The 15,120-nt window shown below is 39.4% G+C and overlaps 1 protein-coding gene across 3 annotated transcripts; it reads right to left on the bottom strand.

The window, feature by feature from the left end:
* Positions 1 to 1,166: 1,166 nt before the first annotated feature.
* Positions 1,167 to 14,704, bottom strand: DBR1 (debranching RNA lariats 1). Of its 3 annotated transcripts, XM_021934825.2 has the most exons (8): positions 14,358 to 14,704; positions 13,262 to 13,386; positions 11,382 to 11,462; positions 10,184 to 10,269; positions 7,184 to 7,408; positions 3,918 to 3,998; positions 3,490 to 3,635; positions 1,167 to 2,716 (listed from the first exon to the last, which is right to left on the bottom strand). In XM_021934825.2, exons 1-8 carry the CDS (start codon positions 14,552 to 14,554, stop codon positions 2,023 to 2,025), a joined length of 1,635 nt encoding a protein of 544 aa, XP_021790517.2. In that variant the 5' UTR covers positions 14,555 to 14,704; the 3' UTR covers positions 1,167 to 2,022. The 3 variants fall into 3 exon arrangements, with proteins under 3 accessions (XP_021790517.2, XP_021790519.1, XP_021790518.2); XM_021934827.2 differs by lacking the exon at positions 7,184 to 7,408; XM_021934826.2 differs by lacking the exon at positions 11,382 to 11,462 and having other exon boundaries at positions 14,358 to 14,697.
* Positions 14,705 to 15,120: the final 416 nt, after the last annotated feature.

The following is a 15,120-nucleotide window of genomic DNA, read 5'->3' as shown; positions in this document are numbered from 1 at the left end:
ATGGCTGTGGTCCCAGCACTTTGGGACGCCAAGGCAGGTGGATCACTTGAGGCCAGGAGTTCAAGACCAGCCTGGCCAACATGGTGAAATTCTATTTCTACTAAAAATACAAAGATTAGCTGGACATGGTGGCAGGCATCTGCAGTCCAAGCTACTTGGGAGGCTGAGGCATGAGATTCACCTTGAGACACCAGAATTGCCTTGAACCTGGGAGGTGGAGGTTGCAGTGATGAGTCAAGATTGTGCCATTGCACTCCCACCTGGGCGACAGAGTGAGACCTTGTCTCAAAAAAAAAAAAAAGTAAAATAAGTGAATTAAATATTCAACTCAAAAAAGAAAGTAAACCAAAAAATGGAAGGAAATAAAGATAAAATCCCCAAAATAATAGACCTTTACGAAGTCAAATGTTGACAAGGTAGAAGCCAAGCACTACATTATTCTCCTAGATTAACTCCTGGATTTGGACTGCCATGGATTGATGAGATCATGGAACAATCTTGGATTCCACGACTTTAAGTACAGAGTGACAATCTGTTCAGGTGGCCCAGGTAGTTTAACCAGAGATAGCACAGAGGTGTAGTTTTTCTATACAGATCTTCAAAAATACTTTAATATTAGCAATCCATCACGCAGCATGAGGGGCAGTATTTGTGCAGCTTGATCCTTGCTAGTAATTAAAACTATGGGGTGAACGATGCCAAAAATGACCTACATAGTTACTATAGTTACATGAAAATTAAAGCTAAAGTTAAAACACAATATGCTGGCTGGGCACGGTGGCTCACGCCTGTAATCCCAGCACTTTGGGAGGCCGAGGTGGGTGGATCACGAGGTCAGGAGATCAAGACCATCCTGGCTAACATGGTGAAACCCCGTTTTGTATTTTGTTTAGTAGTAAATAAAATACAAAAAATTAGTAAACAAAATACAAAAAATTAGCCAGGCATGGTTGCAGGCGCCTGTAGTCCCAGCTACTCAGAAGGCTGAGGCAGGAGAATGGTGTGAACCCAGGAGGCGGAGCTTGCAGTGAGCTGAGATCATGCCACTGCACTCCAGCCTCAGCAACAGAGTGAGACTGCGTCTCAAAAAAAAAAAGAACACAATATGCAAAAGTCAGCAGGGTTATACTAATCTCAGCAAATATAAGATTGTACGTTTACCAATGTTTAGTATTCAAAGTAGTTTATTTCCTGAAATCTTATATACCATCTTCAATTTCAATTTTTATTTGACAGATATTAAAAGCTGATTAGAAAAAATATTTATAATAAATGAAAAGAAAGCATACATAGTATATACAATGACTTGATTTTATAAAACAAAATATAATATAGCCATATTATATACATCAAAATGTTTACAGTGATAGCAAGTCCTTGAAGGCAAAAATCCTTGTCTTACTTATCTTTATGGTCCCATATTATAGCAGAGTGCTTGGCACAAAGTAGATGTTAAACAAGTGTTTATTGTAAAAGTAGAAGTGAATAATGTATGTCTTCAAAAAAAAAAGATACCCAGTCAAGTAAATATATGAAAGTTTTAATATGTTTGCATCTGAAACATACAAAAGCCTAAAGTCAATATCTAACTAAAATTCTCTAGTGTATCTTCATTATTATAAAGTTAAGTCTTTCGTCAAAAATTCAGCTCTAAAAATACAGTCTCAAAAATCATATATCTATTTATAATACTAAGACAAGTAAATTGTCGGCCAGGCACAGTGGCTAACGCCTGTAATCTCAGCACTTTGGGAGGCCAAGACAGGTGGATCGCCTGAGGTCAGGAGTTTGAGACCAGCCTGGCCAACATGGTGAAACCCTGTCACTACTAAAAATTAACCGGGTGCGGTGGCGGGCACTTGTAGTCCCACCTACTTCGGAGGCTGAGGCAGGAGAACTGCTTGAACCCGGGAGGCAGAGGTTGCAGTGAGACGAGATCACACCATTGCCCTCCAGTCTGTCTGACAAGAGTGAAATTCCGTCTCAAAAAAACAGAAACAAAAACAAAACAAGTAAATTGTCTTAAGCTGCATCATCATCATCATCCACTGCAGCATAAATGGCTTGATTCCTCCTCTTAATTTTTTTTCTTTGTTCAGGTTCGTGTTCATCACTCAGCCTCTTCAATGGCACCTTGGTTAAGTCCTCTCCATTCCCTGATTCCACAGTCCCACCAGGTTTCCCCTCTCTATCAACTGTGGAATCCACCGTATCATCAGAAGACACAATCATAGAGCCTGGCAAGATCCTGACATCAGAGAAACTTGCGGAAAACTCAGAAGCTTGATCAGAAGGTTCTACAGATGGTGTATTCATGTCACTACGTGCACTTACAATACTATCTTCATCTTCTTCTTCTTCATCTAACATTATTTCATCTGGATTAATAGAAGATAGAGCAGATGTGTCTGTATTATATTCACTCCGGTCTTCTCCAGAGTCATTACTCTCCACATCATCCTGTTCTTCATATTCACCACACACATGATGTTCTTCCTTGGACTTCTGAAGCCTAACATTGATGTCTGTGATGCCAAGTTGGGCACAAAATTCAGTAGTCTGAGGATTGATCCTATGAATCAGCTGCATTTGTGTCTGTGGCTTGCTAGGATCATAACAAGCAGCTGTTACACTAAAGTTACACGGAACCTTGAGGTCATGATTCAATTTTTCCAACACTTCTTTCATACCTTCTTCTGTTGCACTATAATCCCACCTATAAAAGTACAAAACAATAGCTTTTTACATTTTATTAGCTCTAAACAATAAATGATGAAGTCTAATTCTAGACTTCAGGTGCAAGGATAAAAAACAAGCCATCTATCAAAATTCCATTTTTAAAGTTACAGTTACTTTAGCAAAGGACCATTTAGAAATAAAAATAATTCTTAGAAAAAGCCATCTTTAACTCATACTCCACAACAATTTTAATGTGTGGACTATATCTTTACCATATTATAGTTTTATGTACACTTACTCACTTATAAATTTATTTGAGGTAATGCTCAACAGTCCATTTTCCTGTCTCTTTTAGATGGAAAACCTGCAAACTGAATTGTTCTGATACTCATTCAACAATAATTCCCTTGATTAAAAACAACGGTGGAGGTTGATACAGCGGCTCACACCTGTAATCCCAGTACTTTGGGAGGCCAAGGGAAGTGGATTGCTTGAGCTCAGGAGTTCAAGACCAACCTGGGCAACATGGGAAAGCCCCATCTGTACCAAAAATATCAAAAAATTAGCTGGGCATGGTGGCATGTGCCTGTGGTCCCAGCTGCTCTGGGGGCAGGGGTGAGAGGATCCCTTTAGCCCAGGAGGCGGAGGATGCAGTGAGCTAAGATCCAAGATCACACCACCGTACTCCAGTTTGGATAACAGAGCTAGACCCCGTTACAAAACAAAACAAAACAAAACAAAACAAAGGTGGGAGACACAAAAATTATGAATGCAATGGAAAAAGCAGGTCCTAAATAAAGTCTGACTTACCTTGCATGCAGGCCATTATTTTCAGGCATATTCCATAGGTGACCAGTCACATTAATAAGATCATCTGTAGCCCTGAGAATAGTGAGCCATTCAATATCATATTCCAAGTAATCAGGAGCACTGGGGTCATGTTCTATCTCTAATATCTACAGGATGAAATCAACATTAAGAAATATATATTTATTTTTAACAGCCTAAGAACTTTAATATAATTTAATAAAATAAAAAGAAATTTAATTTAAATTTAATCTCAATTAATTTTAAATAAACCCATTTAATTTTAAAACATGAATAACTAAAATACTCCCACAGAATTCTCAGAATATGTAAATTACAAAGAGCACAAAAAATTCTGAAAGGAAAATTAATATTTTTTTAAGTCTCTGGAAGAGTACAACTATATTATAAAGCCACTTCGTTCTTCTTACCTGAAGAAAATCTCTATGTGGTAAGCATTTGTCCAAGGCTAAAAATTTGGTTGCTCTGGCTGTCTGTCCTTTATCCTTTGCCTGGACAATATGAATCGTGATTTAAGAAAGAATGTTAAAACAATCACAGTAATTCTTCATACACAGAATAGGATGAAAATAATCTTTATTACACATACCCCTAAGTTGTGTGTCAAAGGAATAACTGTTACTTTTCCAAAATAAGTTAATTCTATACCCACTTGTGTATAAGAAAAAGCATTTAACTTCTCAGAGCTTCAATTTTCCTACAAAATTCAAAGCAAAAACTAATGATGACGATATTAACTCAAAGCATTGAATATACATAAATCAAAGCTTAAAGGATTAAAGATAAACAAAAGAGCTTAAAAGTAAACTGGCAGAACTAAAACTGTACAATTTTTAGAAGAACCCATAGGAGAAAATCTTTGTAACTGTGGGTTAGGCAAAGATTTCTTAGCTATACCACCAAAAATAGATGTGATATATCCATAGAATGAACTATTACTCAGCACTAAAAAGGAATGCAATATTGATACATGCTACAATATGAGTGAATCTCAAAATCAAGCAAATGAAAGAAATCAGTTGTCAAAGACTATATATTTTATGATTCCATTTAAATGAATGCTCAGGAAAGGCAAATCTATAGAAACACAAAGCAAGTTAGTGCTTGCCTGGAGCTGAGGGTAGGAACAAGGATTACCTGCAAGCAGGCACAAAGAATCTTCGGGAGTGATGGACAAGTTCTAAAACTAGATTATGTGATATTAGCACAACTCTGGAAACTTACTAAAAATCACTGAATTGTTCATTTAAAATGTGGTTTTTTTCTTTCTTTCTTTCTTTTTGAGACAGAGTCTTACTCTGTTGCCCAGATTGGAGTGCAGTGGCATGATCTTGGCTCACTGCAAACTCTGCCTCCCAGGCTCAAATGATTCTCATGTCTCAGCCTCCTGAATAGCTGGGATTACAAGTGTGCGCCAACATGCCCAGCTAATTTTTGTATTTTTAGTAGAGACGTACTTTCGCCATGTTGGCCAGACTGGCCTCGAACTCCTGGCCTCAAGTGATCCACCTGCCTTGGCCTCCCAAAGTGCTGGGATTACAGGCATGAGCCACCACGCCAAAACATGTTTATTTTATGGTATGTAAATTATACTCCAATAAAGTTTTTTTTCCAAAGGTGAATTGTCAGAAACATGGGGGGAATCACAAACATGTAGGTCATTGTGGAAAAGGTTAAAAAGCCTTTCCCCAGCATCTCTAGTTAAAACCTGAACTCCAGAGCATGGCCTCTAGAAGGCAGTCATGATCTTGTTCCAGTTTCGTCATGGAGGAAAAAACACAAGGAAGCAAGCTATGTATCTCCTGCTGAGGACCAAGCATCAGTTCAGTTCTGGTGAGGTACAAGTTGAGTATGCCTTATCTAAAATGCTTGGGACCAGAAGTGTTTTAAATTTCAGATTTTGGAATATTTGCAGAATACATACTGGTTGAATATCCTTAATACAAAAATCTGAAAATTGTGTGTCATGTCAAAAATTTCAGATTCTAGAGCATTTCAGATTTCAGATTAGAGATGCTCAATCTATACTAAGAAAAATGGAAGGCATGGAAATTATAGGCAGATATTGGCAGCAAAGCAGTTGCAAGGAAAAGTGATCTTTGGTGCTGGTAAAGGGGCTAAAATAGAAAGTGGCAGTCAGAGGAGGTTGAGAAGCCAATTACAAAGAGGTCAAACATATCATTAATGCAGAAACACAATGAAAAGAGTAACCTCTCCGTCTCCCAGTGAAACTGGGAAGTGAGAAGAATAAATCCCCAATACAAAGGGCCTACAGGAATATTTTCAGACAAAACCTTCCAAACTGTGTTTGAGGAACATTTTTAAAGTGTACCTCTAACACAGAAAAGTGTTTGGTTAAGTTTGGGAAGCATCACATTCTACTCGAAAGGGAATGCCCATTAGTGCAATAAAGACTCTCAGAAATTCTCTAAATGTTTCCAAGAAGAAATCTGTAACTCTGTTAACCCAGAATTTTCTAAACAGTTTTCCTATGGAATACTTTATGGGTAAGTCAGAGTTCAGCCAGAATCAGAGGTGAAAGGAAGAAATGCATACTTCCATAGAATTTTAATTATAAGTATATATTTATTTTCTACCTTCCATCAAGTACATCATCCATGCAGTTAAGCAAAGAAAACGGAGGATCATCCTGGACTCTCTTCTCCCCCAGTCACCAAATCACAATGATTCTCCTTCTAAAATCTCTCTAGAATCTACTTCATTCTCCGTATTCTCTCTTTGCCTTAGGTTAAAACCTTTTCTTTTGCTTAAATAGCCTGCTCTGCCTCCCATTTTACAGTACTCCAATCCATACACAAAATGCTGTCAAACTAATCTTTCTAAAATGAAAATCTGATTTCATCACTCCCCAAATTTCCCCACCATCTCTGGTTAAAACCTTAACTTCGGCCGGGCGCGGTGGCTCAAGCCTGTAATCCCAGCACTTTCGGAGGCCGAGACGGGCGGATCACGAGGTCAGGAGATCGAAACCATCCTGGCTAACACGGGTGAAACCCCGTCTCTACTAAAAAATACAAAAAACTACCCGGGCGAGGTGGCGAGCGCCTGTAGTCCCAGCTACTCGGGAGGCTGAGGCAGGAGAATGGCGTAGACCCGGGAGGCGGAGCTTGCAGTGAGCTGAGATCCGGCCACTGCACTCCAGCCTGGGCGACAGAGCGAGACTCCGTCTCAAAAAAAAAAAAAAAAAAACCTGAACTTCAGAGCATGGCCCCTAGAAGGCAGTTATGATCTTGTTCCAGCTTCATCAGTCCCTATGCCTTAGTCCCACAGGAACTACCTACAAGCGCTCAAACACCCCATGCTCTCAGACCTTTAGCCTCTGCACGTCAGTCCCTCTAAATAAAATACCCTTACAGTCTGTTTGTTCCTGGCACTTCAAGACTCAGTTCAGCTATCGCCTTTTGAAAACCTTCTCTATCGTCATCTCCCACGTTCCCATCCCACCAGTCTGGCTTATGTGCTCCCACTGCCTAAGTTTTCTCTCAAACTTACTGTACTATTTTGTAATTGCTTGTCTTTTCCCAGAATCATATATTGAGCTACTCATAAGAGGTAAGTTATCTTTTACTTCTTTCTCTTACTTTACAACTGTGTCTGGTCCACAGATGTTCGATAAGTGTGTGTTAAATGAGAGAATAAATATTTTGTTTTCTACCTGATGCTGCATCAAGGCGGCAAACTTCACATGAAGGTGGGCAGAAAACCAGTAAGTAGGTTTTAGATGCTCTAAAAGCTCTGAGGCAGCTGGACTTCCTAATGTGTTATTTTCCACTTCTTGTCGGAAAAAAGATTTAGTCTTAAGAAGTTGCTTCTTATTTCCATAATGATATATACTTCTTGGCCAATCATGAGACAAGAATATATCTATAGGCTGCTTCAGCTTTCAAAAGAGAAAAAGAAAAAAGAAAACTCTTAAAATAGATTAATAAAAACAATCCCCTCCTTTCTCTCTACCACCATACAACCATTCACCCACTGAGATCTCTAGAATTCTGTGTAATTCATTTTAAGGACACTTTAAGAGAATGATAAAAATACTAGGCTACTCATTCATCTAGGCAAAGAAAAGGTGCATTTTCTCTGCTCATAAATCATTCTTATTTTCAGTGGCAAGGCAAGGCAATGGAGACAGACTCTGGACTGCCAATCATCTAAGATCTTTAGCACTTAGCTTCTAAAATACACGATGACCATAGTTCTTTTCTTCTTTGGTAAAGAAATTACTACTTTGGGCTGGGTGCAGTGGTTCACGCCTGTAATTCCAGCACTTTGGGAGGCCGAGGCAGGTGATCACCTGAGGTCAGGAATTGGAAACGAGCCTGACCAACATGGTGAAACCCCATCTCTACTAAAAATACAAAAATTAGCTGGGCATCGTGGCATCTGCCTGTAATCCCAGCTATTAGGGAGACTGAGGTAGGAGAATCGCTTGAACCCGGGAGGTGGAGGTTGCAGTAAGCCGAGATCATGCCATTGCACTCCAGCCTGGGCAACAAGGGTGAAACTCCATCTCAAAAAAAGAAAAAAAAAGAAAAAAGAAATTACTATTTTGAAGATCCAGAGAAACCAGATTTCACGAGACCTCTAACATGACTGATTCAGTAAACCCAAAGATTTATCAGGAAAAAAAAAATTATAATAGGCTGACATAGTATACACTAAAAAACTCTGTTTACTACATAAATTAGTATTTAATTAAACAACTAAAGGAAACAAAATATACTCCAGACTTATCTCCAGAACCTTCAAGTAATCTGAAACGAATACTCGAAAAACGAAATTAAAACCACTTAAATACCGGCTGGGTGCAGTGGTTCATGCCTATAATCCCAGCACTTTGGAAGCCTGAGGTGCGTGGATCACCTGAAGGTCAGGAGTTCGAGACCAGCCTGGCCAACATGGTGAAACCCCTTCTCTACTTAAAATATAAAAAATTAGCCGGGCGTGGTGGTGGGCACCTGTAATCCCAGCTACTCAAGAGGCTGAGGCAGGAGAATCACTTGAACCCAGGAGGCAGAGCATGCAGTGAGCTAAGATCGCACCGTTGCACTCCAGCTTGGGCAACAAGAGTAAAACTTTGTCTCAAAAAAAAAAAAAAAAACTTAAGTAACTGCTCAAGACAATACAAAATATTAGATATGACTAACCACTGAATAACTGGTATGGCCAATAGATGCAACAAAAATTCAGACTAGGGTAATGACTCTAAACTAGAAAAGTCATGGTTGGCTGGGCATGGTGGCTCATGCCTGTAATCCCAGCACTTTGGAGGCCAAGGCAGGAGGATCACTTGAGTTTAGGAGTTTGAGACGAGCCTGGGCAACATGGCGAAACTCTGTAAAAAAATACGAAAAAAATTAGCTGGGCGAGGTGATGCATGCCTGTAGTCCTAGCTACTAGGGAGGCTGAAGTGGGAGGATCACCCAAGCCTGGCAGATTGAGGCTGCAGTGAGCCAAGCCATGATCATACCACTGCACTGCAGCCTGGGTGACAGAGTGAGACCTTGTCTCAAAAAAAAGAAGAAAAGTCATGGTTGGGAAATGGCATCTAAGTTGGGTCTTAAAGGACTGGTAGGATTTAGATAGGTGAAAAAGAAAATCTATTTGAGGGAACTGTATGCATAGAGCATAAAAGAAACACTTGCAAGCATCATTAGGCTCCTGCAGAGGCTCTACAGACAGTGTGATGGGCATGAGTGCAGTCAGGCAGGCTCTACCACTAAACTTTGGGAAGTCCTGGGCAGGTTACTTACCTGTCTGAGCCTTGGTTTCTCATCCGTAAAGGAATGAAGTTAAGAGTAAGATCTATCTCATAGGATTTGAGTGGAGATTATATGAAATACCAAGTGTGAAGTCTGCTTGGCCCAGTGTCAGCCATGTAATGGGTTCTCAAACGAAAACCTAGTCTCACCTACTCTGCAATTAAGCAGTGTTTCCATACCACCTTCACAATTTTCCCATTTCCTCTATCATCTTTACTATTACTTATTTTCTATTTAACACCATTACTTAATTACTATTACATAAAATGTTTATTTTAATATTTTCTTTAAAATATCACTTTAATATTTTCTTTTAAATATAATTTTATTTTAATAGGTATTCTTTAGCCTTACCCTAAGTAATATTTGAAATCATGAATTAAATGTTTCATTCTTACTAAAATAAACTCATAATTATTGAAGTAAAAAAAATTTGCTGGGCACGGTGGCTCATACCTGTAATCCCAGCACTTTGGGAGGCTGAGGCAGGCAGATCACCTGAGGTCAGGAGTTCGAGACCAGCCTGGCCAACATGGTGAAACCCTGCCTTTACTAAAAATACAAAAAATTAGGCAGGTGTGGTGGTGGGCGCCCATAGTTCCAGTTACTCAGAAGGTGGAGGCACAAGACTCGCTTGAACCCAGGAGGCGGAGGTTGCAGTGAGCTGAGATCATGCCACTGCACTTCAGCCTGGGCGACAGAGTGATATTCTGTCTCAAAAAAAGAAAAACAAAATGTTCATCGTGAAACTCCTAAAAACAACTCAAGATCCACATTTAAAAAATACTGAATTGCTCTTCTTGAAAGTAGCATACCAATATGACCAAAATACATTTTGGTACAGAATTACTTCAAAATTTTTTCAAGTCTGCTGTAATGCACTTTTTACATACCTGTTTTAATTTATAGACTTCAATATTTCTCACATGATATATGCTCCTGATTGTAGATGAATTATAAGGGGGGCACTCAAAATGACCTTAGATTGAAGAAGAAAAATAAGCTATATTCAATTTCCTTAAACACTGCAAATACAAAGACATATACACAAGTTTCCAAAATATCATGTACACCTTCAGTATATATGATTTTAAAAAGTTATCTAGGGAAATTTTTTTAAAAGATGGTGGACTGCAGTCTCCTGTGCGGGCTCAACTAAGGGTGTATGTGCTTTCTAAGGTCCCACACATGGTTGCTGGCACACTTCAGTTACTTTCTAAATGTTGACTGGAGACTAGTTCCTTACGCCCAATATTAATAAAATAACAAATTATTGTTGTTTTAAGCCAAAAAAGAAATATGTGTATTACATGCATAAATGATATCCCTGAGATAAAAGAGAAAAAACTGATAAACATCTTCCCAAGAGTGGTTCCAATTTGTACTCACACCTGCCACAGAGAAGACAGCCTATTTTGTACCTCCATTTCAACAGTTTAGAATAAGAAAGAGCCAAGCGGCAGGGAACAGACTTGTAACAGTTACATTCAGGATGTAAGTTTTAGCTGCCAACTTAATTCATGAAATTTGTGAAACTGATGTGAATCCAAGCTATTCCTTTAATTTTGAAATCAAGGTATAATTCATTCAAACACAATGAAATGAATAGGCAGTTGTGATATACTTATATAATGGAATATTATTCACAGATGAACAGATTAGATTACATGTATCAACACGGATTTCAAAACATGTTAAACAAAGAAGCAAGTTGGAGAAAGATACAAGCAATATGATACATTTATATGAAGCTTAAAACAAGTACATTGTTTAAAGCTCTTATACATGTGGTAATGATGTAAAATAATCAAGTAAATTATAATCACCAAATTCAACATAGTGACTGCCTGGCAAAGAGAGGGAGGGAAGAAAAGAAGGGAATGAGATTGAGGACAGATAAACAATGAACTTTAATTGTATCTATACTGTTTTATTTCTTAAAAATAAAAATAAAAACTAGCAAAATACTAAGACTTGATAAAACTAGATCAAGGATACAAAGATATATGAAAGAGTCAAAGTATATATTATGCTTAAGTCACTCTGGGGCATGCGAGTTCTAAAGTTTAAAAATAATTCTCAAAACAATACCTTTCCGATAGTCATGAGATTTAAAGATACCAGAGATTCCACCGATCCTTACACCTCGGTATTTTACCACACCAGCCAAACCTAAACAGTACAGTTAAATAAAATTACTGTAGGTAAAAGGAATCTCTTTACACTGACTGAATAAACCATTCCATTTAGATGGAATTCCACACAGTTCTAAAATTATTTGAAAATTAAGCACCATGATGAGGTTACCCTTTTTACATAATAATATGCCAACAGTGTATTAGGGATATATTATAAAAGTATATAAAGGCAAGGTCTGGAATTAGATGAGCCAAAACATTAAGTAGATTGCGGAAGGGACAAATGAGATAGGGTGCTGAAAGTGAAACAGACATAATTTGGTAACTAACTGAATACACGGGGGAGGTAGTGGGAGGCGGAAAATGTCCTATGATGGACTTACATGTATAAACCTGAAAATCAACAGGTAAGGTATAAAGAACCTGCAGCTTCTAGTTTCATTTCTGATTGATCATCTTCTGACAATTTCACTTTTTCACAATATTGTAATATAGAACGAATACATCAAAAGATGATCAATAAGTAGCAAAGTAGGGAAACTAAATTTCTGAAATTACAATCTCATCATTGGTAAAACCTATAAACAGTTCTAGAAAGAATATACATTTAAATAAAGGGATGAAGCTAGGTGGGATGGCTCATCCCTGTAATCTCACCACTTTGGAGGCCCAGGTGGGCGGATCACTTTGAGCTTATGAGTTCGAGACCAGCGTGGAAAACATAGCCAAACTCAGTCTCCACAAAACAATACAAAAAAACAAAAAAATTAGCCAGGCATGGTGGTACACGCTTGAAGTCACAGCTACTTGGGAGGCTGTGGTGGGAGGATGGCTTGAGCCTGGAAGGCCAGAGGCTGAGATGAATGAGCTAAGATGGAGCCACTGCACTCCAGCCAGGGCAACAGAACCAGACCTTGTCTCGAAAAATAAAGGGATGAAAAGGCTATATAGTTTATAGGGACTAATATTGAAACAATCTAATCAAATCTGTCAATCTAAAAGCAGATTATAGGAAATGCAGAGGATAAAAGGAATCCAATCAGCTAAACCCTGAATGCAGGAAATGCCACAGGACAAATTTCGTGTTTTCTTCAGCAAGTAAATGGCATGAAAAAGAGAGACAGGGAGATTATTATAGTCTAATAGACTTCAGAGTCGTGACAACCAAATGAAATGGGCTGGCCTTGTCTGGGTCCTATTTAAACCAATTGTAAAGCAGACATCCCTAGGTTAAGCAGGGAAATCTGACCATGAACATGGCAATAGATAATGAGTACTTCAGTTAAGTATAATAACAGTACTGTAGTAGTATTTTTAAAGATCCTCATCACTTAAAAACACGTACTGAAATATGTATAAGTGAAATAATCTAACAGTTGGATTTGCTTTAAATACTCTAGTCATCTCTTCCCACAAAAAAAAAAAAACAAAAAACCAGGAGACTTCAATATAATAGTGGTTGAAGCTGGGTAACAGGTACTGAGATTCATCATGCTATACTCTACTTTTGTGTATGCTTAAGAATTTCTATTAATAAAAGTTTAAGGTATTTTTTTAATTCAATAAAAATTGCAAGAAAAAATGAAGCGATTACAAATAGTGTGTGAGGTCTTTCAATTATATTAGCTAGTGCTTAAAACACTAGATGAAGGGCATATTATCATGATCAATCATTTAATAATTAACTATCTTAATTAAATTTTCATGATTAACTATTTAAATTAATGACATTCTCCAAACACCATACCTGTTAGGACACAGCCCAACTAGCGCAAATCCTGATAGACTCTTCCATCCCAGGAAAAAAAACTATCCACAAACACAATCACATACCTAAATAATAAATGTTTGGTGCCACCCAGCCACCATAGGGTAACTCTTGCAAATGATTTGAGGCTTCATGGTTTCCCCCAATGAAGAGCGTGAGAACTGGGGCTTTTTTCTCTCCAGAGTAATACCTAGAACATAAGAGCAAAGTCAGTTACCACAACTGGGCATAGTAGAAAAGCAAATAAGTTCTGAAAAAACAACAACAACAAAAAGAAATTGACCTCATCATAAAAAGTTAAAAAGCTCTTTCAAAAGGAATTGCCCGGGGCTGGGCGCGGTGGCTCACTCCTGTAATCCCAGCACTTTGGAAGGCAGAGGCGGGCGGATCCCCTGAGGTCTGGAGTTCGAGACCAATCTGGCCAACGTGGTGAAACCCCGTCTCTACTAAAAATGCAAAAATTAGCTGGGTATAATCCCAGCTACTCGGGAGGCTAAGGTAGGAGAATCGCTTCAACCCAGGAGACGGAGGTTGCAGTGAGTCAGGATCGCGGTACTGCACTCCAGCCTGGGCAACAGAGTGAAACTCTGTCTCAAAAAAAAAAAAATTGCCCAGTATCCATCCTTGCCCTTAGGAATGAAGAGCTTCCACCTTGGGCCTCAAGTCAGTGCCTGTTCAAATAAGTCAAGAACTGTGTCGAGTTCATTGCCATAACCTTATCTTTCTAGAACCACAAGCACATAGCAGGCGCCCAGTAAAAACTCCAGGATCACTAAATGAACTAATTCCAGGGTCCTATCAAGTACAAGGTAGTTATCTAAACCTGTCAGCTTCTTCCTCCAGGTTGTCCCCTCCCAGGCTTCGATCCCGTGTGAAATGAATAAGATGGGTGTATGGAAAGAAGGAAAGTGACATTTCCTAAGCTCCTAATGAGACAGGGTGCTGAAAGTTAAGCAGACACAATTTGGTACCTAACTGAATACAGTACCTAACTGAATACATTTCCCGCCTCCCACTACCTCACCCCTATATTCAGTTAGGTACCAGTTAGAGACACAGAGCGAACAAAGGATCTAAGAGAAACAAGCAGCCAGGGGCAGAGGGAAATCAAACCCAGTCCCACCCCGCACCGCCAAGTCCTGGCCCGGGCCGCGTCCTCACCTGTAGAAGGTTTGCATGTGGCGGTACTTGGGCGGCACGGCCATGCAGCGTAGGTCCGCCTCGTTGCGCACCGCCTGGAAGTCGCCGCAGCACAGCAAGAGGTCGACAGGCCCCGGGCCGCGCCGCTCCGCCAGCGCCAGCGTCTCATAGATCTTATCTAGCTCGCCGTGGCAGCAGCCGGCCACAGCCACCCGCATTCTGCCGGCCCGAGGAGGTGAGCGCTGCCTGCAACGCACTACACCACAGCCTGCCCAGGCCCGAATGATCGCTCAGCTCCCGCCAACTTTAATAAGTAGAGCCACAGCCTGGTGTAGACGCCTGCAAAATAATTCACTTCCGGTTTCCAGATCTCGCGATAGAGGAACCGGGAAGGTCAAACGTAACTCCGGGATCCCAGGGAACTTATTTTCTTTTTTCTTTTTTTAATATTATTGTTGTATGCAGTCAATATTTTTTTCGTATATACATCCACAAATGTACTCTTTCCATTCTTACTCTCTTCTTCCTGGATTTCCATTTTTCTCTTTGGGATCATTTTTCTTCAGTCTGAAGAACTCAGTTTAGTTTTCCTGTTTGTTTAGTGTAGGCCAACCACAGATGAATTTTTTTCTAGATATTTGTTTGTTTAAAAATGTCTTTCCACTCTGGGCAAAATGGTGAAACTCTATCTCTACTAAAAATACAAAAATTAGCCGGGCTCAGTACCGCACGTCTGTAATAACAGCTACTCCAAAGGCCGAGGCAGGAGAATTCCTCAAACCCA

The sequence above is a fragment of the Papio anubis genome, chromosome 2, assembly GCF_008728515.1.
Source record: "Papio anubis isolate 15944 chromosome 2, Panubis1.0, whole genome shotgun sequence".
NCBI lineage: Eukaryota > Metazoa > Chordata > Mammalia > Primates > Cercopithecidae > Papio > Papio anubis.
This window is presented reverse-complemented; position numbering and strand designations above follow the sequence as displayed.

What these genes read in the sequence shown, in the direction of transcription:
- DBR1 (XM_021934825.2), bottom strand. Translation starts at nt 14,554, where the DNA reads ATGCGGGTGGCTGTGGCCGGCTGCTGCCACGGCGAGCTAGATAAGATC. An exon ending in CACATGCAAACCTTCTACAG is followed by an intron (nt 13,387 to 14,357) that starts GTGAGGACGCGG and finishes CTTATGTTCTAG; the next exon opens with GTATTACTCTGGAGAGAAAA. An exon ending in AAGTCTATAAATTAAAACAG is followed by an intron (nt 7,409 to 10,183) that starts GTATGTAAAAAG and finishes CTCTTTTGAAAG; the next exon opens with CTGAAGCAGCCTATAGATAT.